General features: G+C 50.4%; 1 protein-coding gene across 1 annotated transcript in view; it reads left to right on the top strand.

Annotated features, from left to right (window-relative positions):
* Positions 1-12,315, top strand: part of Gas8 (growth arrest specific 8) — a 19,287-nt gene extending 6,972 nt beyond the window's left edge. The window contains exons 4-11 of the mRNA XM_031341754.1: positions 218-424; positions 2,035-2,089; positions 2,743-2,948; positions 4,018-4,185; positions 4,567-4,653; positions 7,018-7,227; positions 8,961-9,026; positions 12,034-12,315. Coding sequence (XP_031197614.1) covers positions 218-424; positions 2,035-2,089; positions 2,743-2,948; positions 4,018-4,185; positions 4,567-4,653; positions 7,018-7,227; positions 8,961-9,026; positions 12,034-12,183 — 1,149 coding nt within the window. The 3' untranslated portion in view covers positions 12,184-12,315. The remainder of the gene's footprint in view (positions 1-217; positions 425-2,034; positions 2,090-2,742; positions 2,949-4,017; positions 4,186-4,566; positions 4,654-7,017; positions 7,228-8,960; positions 9,027-12,033) is intronic.
* The last annotated feature ends 615 nt before the right edge of the window (positions 12,316-12,930 follow it).

Consider the following 12,930-nt stretch of genomic DNA (forward strand, 5'->3'; position numbering starts at 1 on the left):
CCCCCCACTCTGTAGGTGTACAGTGGCACCTTCCCACTCTGTAGGTGTACAGTGGCACCCCTCCACCTGTAGGTGTACAGCGGCACCCTCCCACTCTGTAGGTGTACAGCGGCACCCTCCCACTCTGTAGGTGTACAGCGGCACCCCCCCACTCTGTAGGTGTACAGCGGCACCCTCCCACTCTGTAGGTGTACAGTGGCACCCTCCCACTCTGTAGGTGTACAAGCAGAAGGTGAAGCACCTGCTGTATGAGCACCAGAACAACCTGGCCGAGGTGAAGGCTGAAGGCACTGTGGTCATGAAGCTGGCCCAGAAGGAGCACCGCATCCAGGAGGGCGCTCTACGCAAGGACATGCGGGTGCTGAAAGTGGAGCTCAAGGAGCAGGAGCTGGCTAACGAGGTGGTGATAAAGAACCTGCGCCTGGTAGGTCTGCGCTCTGGGTGACAGCTGTGGAAAAGGGAACCTAGCCATCCGAACTGGTTCCTTAACAACTAAGAATTTACGATGTGGGGGGGAAATGATCAAAGGTTTTTAACAAATAAATTGGCAAAACTTTATTCAAATTTGTAGTATGTAGAGGCAGGAGAGATGGCCCAGCAGTTAGGAGCAACAACTGCTCTTCTAGAGGACCTGGGTTCAATTCCCAGCACCCACATAGCGGCTCACAAGCATCCATTATTCCAGTTCCAGGGAGTCCAACAGCTGCTTCTGGCCTCTCTGAGCACCAGACATACGTCTAGTGTACAGACAGACCTGCCAGCAGAACACCCAAAATATGAAACACATATAATATAACAATTTGAGTTAGAGAGATGGCTCAGTGGTCAGATGACTCAGATGGACTCAGTGCTCAGGAGTACTGTCGGCTTTTACAGCAGACCCAAGTTCAGTTTCCATTACCCACATGGCGGTTTACAACTGTCTGTAACTTGAGTTCTAAGGGATCTGATGCCCTTTTCTGGCTCCCATACGTACCATGCATGCAGATTGTACACAGATGTATGTGCAGATGTAATACACACTTAAAATAAAATAATTGAAAAACCTTTCAAAAATGTGAACATGGGGGCTGGAGAGATGGCTCAGCAGTTAAGAGCACTGACTGCTCTTCCAAAGGTTCTGAGTTCAAATCCCAGCAACCACATGATGGCTTACAACCATCTGTAATGAGATCTGACGCCCTCTTCTGGTGTGTCTGAAGACAACTACAGTGTACTTACATATAACAATAATAAATAAATCTTTAAAAAAATTAAAAAATAAATAAATAAAAAATGTGAACATGGAATTGCTTATTAAAGTAATCTCTAGGATGGACATGGTGAGTACACCTTTAGTCCTGGCACTGGGGAGACGGCTTCAGGCTAGCCCAGTCTGTGGAGTGAGTTCCAGATTTATGCAGGGTATGCAGGGAAACCTTGTCTCAAAAAAATATATATATATAATAATAGCTATTATCATTTCCGAACACTGCTGTAAGCAACAGAGGGGGCAGGGAGGAGCTTTGTCAGGCTTCTGGAGGGAGCCTGCTGCCTCATGTAGATGTGGTTGCTGCTCTCTGGCTTTGGGAAAGTTGGAGGAGGAAACCAACCCATGAACAGCGCCTTGTCTGCTGCCGTCTCTGTTCTCCTTTGCTGAAGGAAGAACATTGTGTATGAAGTGTGGAGACTATGAGAGCCGTGTTATTCTGGGCATGCTTTAAGATGTAGAGTGAGAAGAGTCCAGGAAACACCAACAGCACAGGGGCTTTTTTATTTATTTATTTATTATATGTAAGTACTCTGTTTTCAGACACACCAGAAGAGGGCATCTGATCTCATTAAGGATGGTTGTTAGCCACCATGTGGTTGCTGGGATTTGAACTCAGGACCTTTGGAAGAGCAGTCAGTTCTCTTAACCACTGAGCCAATCTCTCCGGCTCAGCACAGAGGTTTCTAAGCTGAATTTTCCCATGGGAGAGGAGTAGGTTCAGCCTAAGAAGAGTAGGCCTGGCTGGCTGGCTGTCCAGTAACACCCCCTTTTCATCTATGCAGAAACAAGCCGAGGAGATCACCAAGATGCGAAATGACTTTGAAAGGCAAGTTCGAGGTCAGTTTCGCAGACATACACGGTGTAGGATGGTGTCAGGGAACCCTCTCATTGCTGCTTGGTAGGTAAATTGAGGCACATGTCTTAATAAGGAAGGTTGTGTGAACGTGTGTGTGTGTGTGTACACACACACACACACACACATGAAAGAGAGAGAAACAGACAGAGCAGGGAGAAGGAGATAGACTATTTCAGAAGCCAGCAGATTGATTCAGAGTCACAGGAAAACTCATTCCCATATGGGTTTGGAGAGCTGCAGTTAACAGCACATGGCACTCTCTTCAGTCTCCTTAGCTCCTGGACCGAGAAGCCTTCATTTTCAGAAGGACACTGGTTTACTGACTGGGGCCTCTAGTGTGTGGCTGGCTGGAGGGTCACGAAGGCCATGGGTAGTGTGGCTGGGACTAGTGTGGGACCCCTACTGCAGACACTGGTTATCACAGGCAGAGGAAAGGTGACGGTGACCCAGGTGCTGAGTATGTCACTTGCAGGAAAAGCTCCACCAAAGCCGTCTGGCTGCTGGCAGAGTTGCCAGTGCAGCCTCATCTGACCCCGCTGGGTATCAGACCACCCAGCACTGCACATAGGGTTCCGTCTTTCTCATGGCTGGGGCCACCCGTTCATCTAAGCTGCTGTGTGCTGCTGCCTTGCAGAGATTGAGGCCAGGTACGATAAGAAGATGAAGATGCTTAGAGACGAGCTTGACCTGCGGAGGAAGACTGAGATCCACGAGGTGGAAGAGAGGAAGAACGGCCAGATCAGTGCATTGATGCAGCGTCACGAGGAGGCCTTCACTGACATCAAGAACTACTACAATGACATCACTCTCAACAACCTGGCCCTAATCAATTCCCTCAAGGTACTGACGTGCCCCGGGAGACATGCTCAGGGCCCAAAGGATGCAGGCCCCACCTTTGAGCCTAAGATCTAGCACTCCTTACTGTCATAACATTGGGTGATGTCCCTCTGTTACTCTCAGATATAATTCATGAGTAAGCTACTCACAATTTTAACAGGAAGCCATCTGGACGTCTCCCTAACTGTGCTGTAGTGGATGGAATAACTTCAGAGGTGTTCTGACGTGCAGGCAGGGCTGAGATAGGCAGTATGTGTTGACTGAATTGTGGCCACATTGGCACTGGATGTGGTGAGGTGGTACTGGCAGGATGGGGTCAGGTGCTCCCCTCACCAGTCCCTGCTCAGAAGCTGGGGACATAAAACTGACACCGGCAGGATTTCCACAGTAGAGAGTCACCCTTGGTCTAAACAGATGCAGCCCCTCAGTCTGCTTGCACGTTACATTCTTACATAATTCAGAATAGATCAAAACTTCAAAAATATTGTCTATATGTAAAATAAGACTAGGTCCTCAGCATGCACGTGGCTGCTTGGCTTTTTGACAGAGGGCACCTTACTGGGTAGTCCTGGCTGTCATAGAACTCACTATGTAGACCAAGTTAACCTTGAACCCACAGAGGTCCACCTCCCTTTGCCTCTGCCTCCTGAGGGCTGAGGTTAAAGGTGTGTGCTACCATGCCTGCCTCACCTCTGTTTTTAGTTGAGGGCATTCATAGCTGGTTATGGTGGCATAAACATATAATCCCAGTGCCTATGAGGTAGAGGCAGGAGGAGAGCAAGTTCAAAGTCAATCTAGACTGGCCATTGTCTCAAGAAAACCAAAACCAAAACAAAGCGAAAAAACAACCAAAAAGTAGCATCGAGATGGCTCAGTGGGTAGAGGTGCTCACCCTGCAAGCCTGAGGAGCTGAGCCCTAGAACCCATGGTGGAAGGCAAGAACCAGCGCCTGACAATCGTCCTCTGACCTCTGCATGTGTGCTGTGATTGCACCCACACACATCACACACTAATAATAAGTCACATGAATGCGAGTGTCCTGAGACGAAGCCCTGTGTGTGACTGCTCACAGGAGCAGATGGAGGACATGCGAAAGAAGGAGGAGCACTTGGAGAAGGAGATGGCGGAAGTGTCTCTGCAGAACAGGCGGCTGGCTGACCCGCTGCAGAAAGCCAAGGATGAGATGAATGAGATGCAGAGGAGACTGGTGAACCACGAAAGGGACCAGCAGATCCTGGTCGTGAGTGTCCTACTGAATTCTTTCCCATCCGCTGAATCCTTCTCTCCCTGTTGGGCCCAGGAGGGCAGGCATGTGAGGGAATGTCTCTTGAGGCCCCATGTGAGCGGGACTCACCCTTAGTGCAAGAGAGGGGAGGTGTGGTGACGTAGGCTCTCTTTTTCTTGGATTCCTCTGGAGCTATAAGCAGGCTGGCGCTGCTGTAGACTATACCCGAGTTTTCCACACATTCCACTCATAGCTTGGGTGAGGCCCAGCTGCTAGAGTCTTCCAACCAGTTGTTCTTGGTGATTTTTTCCTAGCCTTGCTGTCTCCAGGAGTCTGTAGTATGTGAGTGTCTGTGAATCCTAAGTATTTTATGTCTCCTACCCCTGATCTCTGCAGTGTACAAAGGCACGTTTGAAGGTGACTGAGAAGGAGCTGAAGGACCTGCAGTGGGAACATGAGGTCCTGGAGCAGAGGTTCATCAAGGTGAGCAGATGTGGGAGCCATGGCGGGAGCCCCCTCCTACCTGGGCTTACTCTGTCTGTTCTTTGTTTGTAAATAGAGTCTCACCGTCCTGGGCAGCCAGGCCTCCTCCTGCTCCTGCCCCCTGTTTAGCTGGAATTACAGGTGTGTGCATACAACCTTGAGACAGTTTTTTGTGGTTTCTCTGTGTGTAACCCTGGTTGTCTGGAACTCACTCTAAACCAGGCTGACCTTGAACTCACAGAGATCTGCCTACCTCTGCCTCCCAAGTGCTGGGATTAAAGGTGTGTGTCACATGACATGCATACAAGTTTTATGAGGTAACAACCTGTGGTATATTCTGTAGAAGGTCCAGGGTTCATAGCGAGGATCCTTTTGTCTCCTTGGCAGCTAGACTAGATTTGTGGGTCACTCGATCCCCATGATCTCATCTCAGTGGCCCATTTCTTAGTATTAGCTTATGGCCTGTCTGTTGTAAAGAGAACATGGAGTAAGCCAGGTGTGAGACACACCTGTAAGCCTCACTCTACTGGGCTTCAGTGCCGGCCTGGGCTACATGAAGGGAATGTCTCATTTAGAGACAAACAAATAAATAAATGCCATACTTTAATAAAGAAAAAAAACCAAAACTCCCTTTAATGTGAATTCCCAGCGGCCACTAATCTAAACATTTGGTATGGCTCTTTCCTGTTTTCTACACACATCTAGCTGTTAGGGATGGCATGTGACCCTGCTTCTACTTAGCCTTTCACCCAGTGGTGTACCCTTGAACAGCATCCAAGGAAACACACACGTGGTTCCACAGCCTCTCCAGCTCCAGGATCTTTCCAGTCTCGACTGCATGTTCAATGGATAGGTATAGTCTCAGTGCCTTGGGCCTCTAGAATTTGCTGAAAAGGCAAATTCTGCCTGTTCCCCCACCCCTCACCCCCAGCCAAATGCTGACCTCAAAAGCACAGGGAGAAGGAAGGTGGCCCTATTGACCAGTTGGGTGTATTGGTGACCCAGCCTTGGCTCAACCCTTAGGCTGTCCTATACAGACAGTGATGGAGCTCAGCGGGTCATAGTCTCTAAGATGCCCAGTGCCTTTGAAAGTAAATCTAGATCTGACAGGATGGACTGTTTGGAAGGAGCCTGCTCTTGGGAAGAAGAGGTACTCGTGAATTCTCTAAAGATGATGAAATTCTAGGATCCTGTATGCTGGTCAAAGCCCTGGGGCCCTGGGGTACAGGGTTGGCCTCACCAGGTATTTGCCAAGGCGGGGAAGGGTATCAGCGAGGCTAGAGGAAGACTGTGACTCTGCTGCTCACAGGACTTCTCATAACTGTATGTTAAGTGTGCCCTGCCTAGAGCCTTGGTCCTTCACAGCACACCTTAGCAGGCAGAACTGTAGGAGACAGGCAAGGATGTCTTAGCGGTTGATAGGCACTTGCTTCAAACTTGACCTCGACCTTGACTCGTATGGGGTGATTGCCAATAAGGTCTTATCTGAGCCCATGGCCCTAACTGGGCAAGGCTGGCCCTGACCGACCTGTGGAGTGGTGTTCAGGGTGTGGGTCTCCATCCAGCTCTTATCTTCTGAGAAGAGCAGTCAGTGTGTCGGGTAGTTTTATGTCCACTCGACACAGGCTAGAGTCATCTGAGAGAAGGAAACCTCAATTGAGAAAAATGCCTCCACAAGGTCATGCTATAGATAAGCCTATAGGGCATTTTCTTAGTGATTGATGGGGGAGGGCCCAAACCATTGTGGGTGATGCCATCCTGGGCTGATGGCCCTGGGTTCTATAAGAAAGCAGGCCGAGCCGGGCAGTGATGGTGCACGCCTTTAATCCCAGCATTTGGGAGGCAGAGGCAGGCGGATTTCTGAGATCACAGCCAGCCTGGTCTACAGAGTGAGTTCCAGGACAGCCAAGGCTACACAGAGAAACCCTGTCTCGGAAAAAAAAAAAACAACCAACCAAAAACAAAAAACAAACATGATCAAGAAAGCAGGCCAAGCAAGCCACGAGGAGCAAGTCAGGAAGCAGCACCCTCCATGGCCTCTGCATCAGCTCCTGCCTCCAGGTTCCAGCCTTGTTCGAGTTCCTGTCCTAATTCCTTCAGTGATGGACTACAGTGTGGAAGTGTCGGCCAAGCCCCCTCCTCCCTGGCTTGCTTTTGGTCCTGGTGTTTGATCACAGCAATGAAACCCTGACTAGCATAAGCTGCAGTGCTAATTTCCCCTCTTCCTTCAAGCTGTGTGCTGGATCACCCACCTCTCACTGTGTGCACAGAGGGCCGAGTACAGGCAGTGTGGACAGCAAATGTGCCACGGTGTGGTCATAGTGAAAGTGACCCTGCTGCCCACTCTGCTCTCCCCGCCCTCAGGTGCAGCAGGAAAGGGAAGAGCTCTATCGGAAGTTCACCGCAGCCATCCAGGAGGTGCAGCAGAAGACGGGCTTCAAGAACCTGTTGCTGGAGCGTAAGCTGCAGGCACTGAATGCTGCTGTGGAGAAGAGAGAGGTGCAGTTCAATGAGGTGCTGGCTGCTTCCAACCTGGACCCTACAGCACTAACACTCGTGTCCCGCAAACTTGAGGTGGGTACCCTTCTGTCCTGTGCTGCGCTCCCCCCCCAATCCCCCTTACCCAGTTTAGACAGGAATTCACCATGTAAACCAAGCTGGCATCAAATTCACAGAGCTCCCCCCTTACTCTGAGTGCTAGCATTAAGGGCATGTGACACGCCCAACTTTGTGGTCTGTCATAGGCCTGAGTGACTGTGGCTTATAGTGCGCCAAGCCCCAGTCACTGAATGGAACTTAGGTAACCTAGGAGGGAAAGCTGATCTGGGAGTTTGTAGGTCCGAGTTCCTCTGTTACTTGAGATGGGATGGCTCTGCCTCCATGAAGATCCTCGGACACTGCTCTAGGACTTGGACGGTGACAAAGAGGACAGTTGGGCCAGAGGGTCCATGGAGCCTCAGCAGCCCTTGCTACCTTCCTAGGACCTGGGAGTAACATCTGAACAGAGCTAAGAGCATCGCTTATTCCTGTGATGGTGCTGTAGTGGAGCAGTCCAGCTGGAGACAGAGATAAACAAGCGGAACGCCATGCGCCATGACATAGCTGGGGACAGAAGGTTCTGTGTTCCCTGACTATGATTGGTCCCCATAAGCTCTGGGTACCTTTCCCAGGGTCCCTTGGAGACAGTTGTGGTGGCTTGGCGCCAGATTCACTGATGCTTCTAGGATGTGAACAGCTGAAGCCCCCACCACCCCAGCAAGGGGGCCAGCTCATTCCAAGGCAGATCCTTTAGGGCACGCAGGCGCACAGCTTCTCTGAGACTTGTACTGTGCTTGGAGCAGAAAGGCAGACAGGGTTTATCCTGATGTATGCGGCGTCCAGGCGAGCCAAACTTAAATGCTGGTTGTGCACTACAGACTAAAGCTTCGTGTATAGTCTGTTTACCTCGCTGCTTGTCTACCGTTGTAGTCTGAGGTAGGCAACATTAGGCATTGCTGGTTGCCCCTTGCTGAGCCTCCCTAGGGAGCACACAAGTTGGGGGTTGCAGACTGTGGGTGATTTCCGAGACCTGACAAGTGCACTGTTTAACGGCAGTGGGAATTGTGGGAGGTTCTGGGTGCAGAAGCTTCAGGAAAAGCCCTACCTCAGGCGGGACACGAGTGGTAAAGAAACATACGGCTGGTGAAGGGTAAGAGGCAGAAATGCCAGAGTTGTCAAGAGGCTGACCTGCGAGGAATTGTCCAAGGCACCATCTGTGTCCCTCAGCAGTGAGAGCAGTGCTCGCTCATGGAGCAGTGCTGTGGGGTGTCTACCAGAGGAAACTTCTCAGACGTGGATTTAAGCCAAGAAAGGGGCTTTATGAGCTGGCCGGTGATACAGTGTGTGTTCAGGGTCCCAGTGTAGCACTGAGCCTTTCCCGGGTGAGCTTTTAAACATAAAAAACATGTTTTGGAGTGACATAGTTCAGTTAACAAGAACAGTTATCCAGAAGAGAACTGTGTTTTCATGATAGCAGTGGTGTGCTGTCTTCATGTTTTATAGCCTCAGTGGCACTTCCATCATGGCGTCAGTTGTGCTAAGGTCTGGGGCCTGTTTTGGTAGTAGGCCCTGGTCCAGGGGTAGTGGTTACTTGGTAGGGTCAGTTTTCAGGCCTTAGGTGGCACCATTATCCAAGAGAGACCTTGTTGGACTTGGCAGCAGTGGGGCCCTCTTCTCATCACTGTGTCAATACTATTCTTTGAGCCTTTCAGACCCGCTGTCCACCACCGCTAGATGACAATATCAAAATTACCCTTGTCTCTCCTTAGGATGTTCTAGAATCGAAGAATACCACCATCAAGGACTTACAGTATGAGCTGGCCCGGGTCTGCAAGGTATGTCTAGTTCCCCCATTTGGCCCGGTTCTGCAAGGTATGTCTAGTTCCCCCATCCACAGGGCTCCATTTTCTCCCTTGTGGCGTCTCCTCCCTTAGGGCTGTGCCCTCTGCCCAGCTTCACCTTATGAATATTACAAAGAGTCTCTGAGGAATCTGACTCATTTCTTGTGCATGCTCCATTCAGGAGGTAGGTAAGGTAATTCCTATGTGATGTGCACTCCTAGCCTTAAGGCCCGAGAGTGGCCTTGTCCTCGAAGTGCTTACAGACCTGCCTCCTACACACTTGGGGCCCTGTCACTTACCATGTTCAAATCTCTCTCTCCCTTACCCTTCCTTTCTCACCTAGCAGTTGGAAGAGCCTCTCTGGTCTTCCATATTAATGCCCACTTCTTCAGCAGGGGCAATTCAGGCTCTCACCTTTTCTGATACCTGTGTGAATCTAAAATAGCTCTATACCCTTCCACGTTGAACACATGTATCAGTAGAGTCCTGCTGGACCCTGGCTGCCATCTATCCCGTGCACCTGAGAGAGCCCTGGGTTCTGTATCCAGATGGTCTTAAGGGACTGACTGCTCTGTCTTTCCTTTTCCCACTGTCTTGCCAAGGATATACCCATAGCTGCCACCGCACGTCACCTCCTTAGTCTGTGGAGCAGGCATTGCATTCCTTGTCAGTTGCTCAGGGCCTCGTCCAGACATTCATGCCATCCTGTTTGATCTTTAACCTTGGATAGAGCTAGGCAGTGTCTGTCCCCTATGCCCAGGCTCTGTGCTGCCCTAGCTTCCCAGCCCTCCCTGGAGCCCAGGCTAGAGCTTTCCTTATCACACCTTCTCCTCAGCTGACACGCTCTGAGCAAAAATAGGGCTGTCTGCTGGGTGTACAGCTCTTGGTGGCCAAGGTCTGAACTGAGGATGTCTGGTAGCCAGAGCACAGCCTCTGAAGCTCCCACTGGAGCCCATCCTTACTTGCCCCTTGTCTCTGTTTCCAAGCACTGCTTCTCTTCCCTGAACCACAGTGAGGATAATGAACCCTTTCTTCTTTTCTGTTTTTTTGTTTGTTTGTTTGTTTTCGAGTCAGGGTTTCTCTGTGTAACCCTGGCTGTCCTGGAACTTGCTCTGTAGACCAGGCTAGCCTTGAACTTGGAGATCCACCTCCTTTTGCCTCCCAAGTGCTGAGATCAAAGGCATGCACCACGACCTCCTCCTGGCCCTTTTCTCTGGTTTTTTTTTTTTTGTGACACAGACCCACTCTATAGCCCTGGCTAGCTTGGAACTCAGAGGGATCTGTCCATCTCTGCCTCCTGTGTACTGGGATTAAAGGTGTGTGCTGCAGTCCCCAGCTCAGGAACTCTTTGATGGTTTGCTGGGAACATTTGGCAGAATTTGTGCTCCAAGCACTTGTCATTCTACTCAATTCATAACACCGATGAGCCTAGAGGCAGGAGGAGCTCAAGGTCAATGCAGGCTATGCTGCGAGTGAGACCCTTTCTCAGACAGACAGACAGACAGACAGACAGTCAAACTCAAGTCCTCACAGCTCCCTAACGAAAGGCTCCCAGTACAAAATGTGCATTAGGGGTTGTTGATATCAGTGGGGTTTGGTTCTCAGCATCTGCATGGGAGAGGCTCACAGCTGCCTGTAACTTCTGCACCAAGGAATCAGACTTTATCTTTTGGCCTTTTTGGGCATCTGCACATATGCATGCCTTCCCATATATATGTGTAGTAACAACAATAAGAAATACTAGACAGCCGGGCGGTGGTGGCACACACCTTTAATCCCAGCACTTGGGAGGCAGAGGCAGGTGGATCTCTGAGTTCGAGGCTAGCCTGGTCTACAAAGTGAGTTCCAGGACAGCCAGGGCTACACAGAGAAACCCAAAAAAGAAAAAAAAAGAAATACTAGACATAAAAGGTGTGGTGGCATGCCACTTCAGTCCCACCACTCAAGAGACAAAAGCAGGTGGATCATGGTAAGTTCTAGGCCAGCCTGGTATAGTTCCAGGCCATCAAGGCTACACAGGGGATCTGCATAAAGAGGGAAAATACCCACTGTGCAAGGTGTCTGGTGTGCACTTGTAACCTTAGTGCTCAGCAGACTATTCATTAAAAACTTTCTCACACAATATATTTTGATAATGTTTTTTCCTTTCCTGAAACTCCTCCCAGATTCCACCTCTGACTTAGTTGTATGGGCTCTCCTGCCCCTCTCAAAAACAAAAACAAACCTGAAAAAATGAAACAAACAGGTAAGATGCTGATAAGACAAATCAATGCCAAAGCAAGACTAAATGCAAAAGAAGTCCACAAAACCAAAGATGAAAGACTTCCTGATGGTCAGCCGCTCCCGAGCACAGGGCCAGAGAGTGGCACTGTCCCAGTAACACTGCACTGGAAAACTGACTTTCCTTTGAAGCAGTGAGATTTTGAGTATGAGGCCATTCTGGAGATACAGCAAGTTCTAGCCAGCCTGGGCTACATAAGTCAAACTAGCCTGGGATATATAGTCTAGCTAGCCTAAGCTACATAGTGAGGCCTTTTCCCAGATAACAATAAAAATAAAACAACAAACACCAAAACAGAATTATCAGAGAACTTCCTCAAAGGAAGTCACTTATCTTTTTAGGACCACCAGCACCATTCCAGCGGTCTAGCCTCCCCTGCCCACCCACATGCTGCCTCTGCAGAGTCACTGGGGAGTTGGACAGTGCTGTGCTCCCCAGGGGCAGGGAAGAGAGGGAGACCCACCAAGGTAAAGGGCCAGGACTGCACCGAGCTCCAGGGCTCCCAGAATCCCGAGTCTGTGTGTGAGTTACAGGCCTATCCGCATCATCACAGCTCTGGACGGAACAACGGACCTCTGACAAAAACACTCCTTAGAGTTCCCAGTATCCACACTATCTCTCCATCCATACATACAGCCTCTGACTGATGCACCACACCATGGTGGCGGTGGTCACAGGCCCAGGTGGACTCCTCTTCCTGACACTGCTCTGTCCTTTCAGGCCCACAATGACCTGCTGCGGACATATGAGGCAAAGTTATTGGCCTTCGGGATCCCCCTGGACAATGTGGGGTTCAAGCCCCTGGAGACAGCCGTGATTGGACAGACACTGGGACAGGGCCCTGCAGGGCTTGTGGGCGCACCTACATAGGCATCTTCTGCAGACTTCATCCTTCACAGCTAGTCTGCCCCTCTGTCCACATAACACCTGCTTTGCACCAACACAGGCAAGTTCTTGTTTTCTACATTTAAGCATCAGCAATGAAAGTTTTTCCACATTTACTGAGTAGTCTCGGTCTCTGTGAGGGGTTGTTTCTTTAAGTCCTTGCTTGTGCCGTGTTGTCACCCACATGCGAACACGAGCCCAGCTGATACCACAGTCTCCAACCTCAACCCTCCACAGAAGCAGAAAAACCCCTAAGTCCTAACCTGTCCTGCCCTGCCTAAAATGGAGAATGGGCACAGCCAGTGAGTACCAGCATTAGAGAGCCTTTCCCCACTCTGCTGAACACAGATCTCACCTTCCTAAAATAGTGAAGCAGCCCTCTTACCATCCCATGACCTCCTCTGGCCATGGAATCCTGACACACCCTGGAATTCCGACCTTGGGCCCCAATTAGCTGGCTCCACATTCCCTCCCTGTGCCCAAGACTGGGCCCCTCACTCAGCCTTGGCACGCAGCTGTCCAAAACGGACTCGGGGTGGATGAGCCCAGAGCCCAGAGCCAAGCCTACACACAGGCAGACAAACACCACACACCCAACCACTCCCCCTGCGGCCTGGGCCAGGCTCCTCCGGTGATATGGCAAGCATCTGAGGACGGACATTCGAGGGTGGGCTCTTCCTGGGCGGTGATATGGCAAGCATCTGAGAGGACGGACATCCGAGGGTGGGCTCT

The sequence above is a fragment of the Mastomys coucha genome, unplaced genomic scaffold, assembly GCF_008632895.1.
Source record: "Mastomys coucha isolate ucsf_1 unplaced genomic scaffold, UCSF_Mcou_1 pScaffold22, whole genome shotgun sequence".
NCBI lineage: Eukaryota > Metazoa > Chordata > Mammalia > Rodentia > Muridae > Mastomys > Mastomys coucha.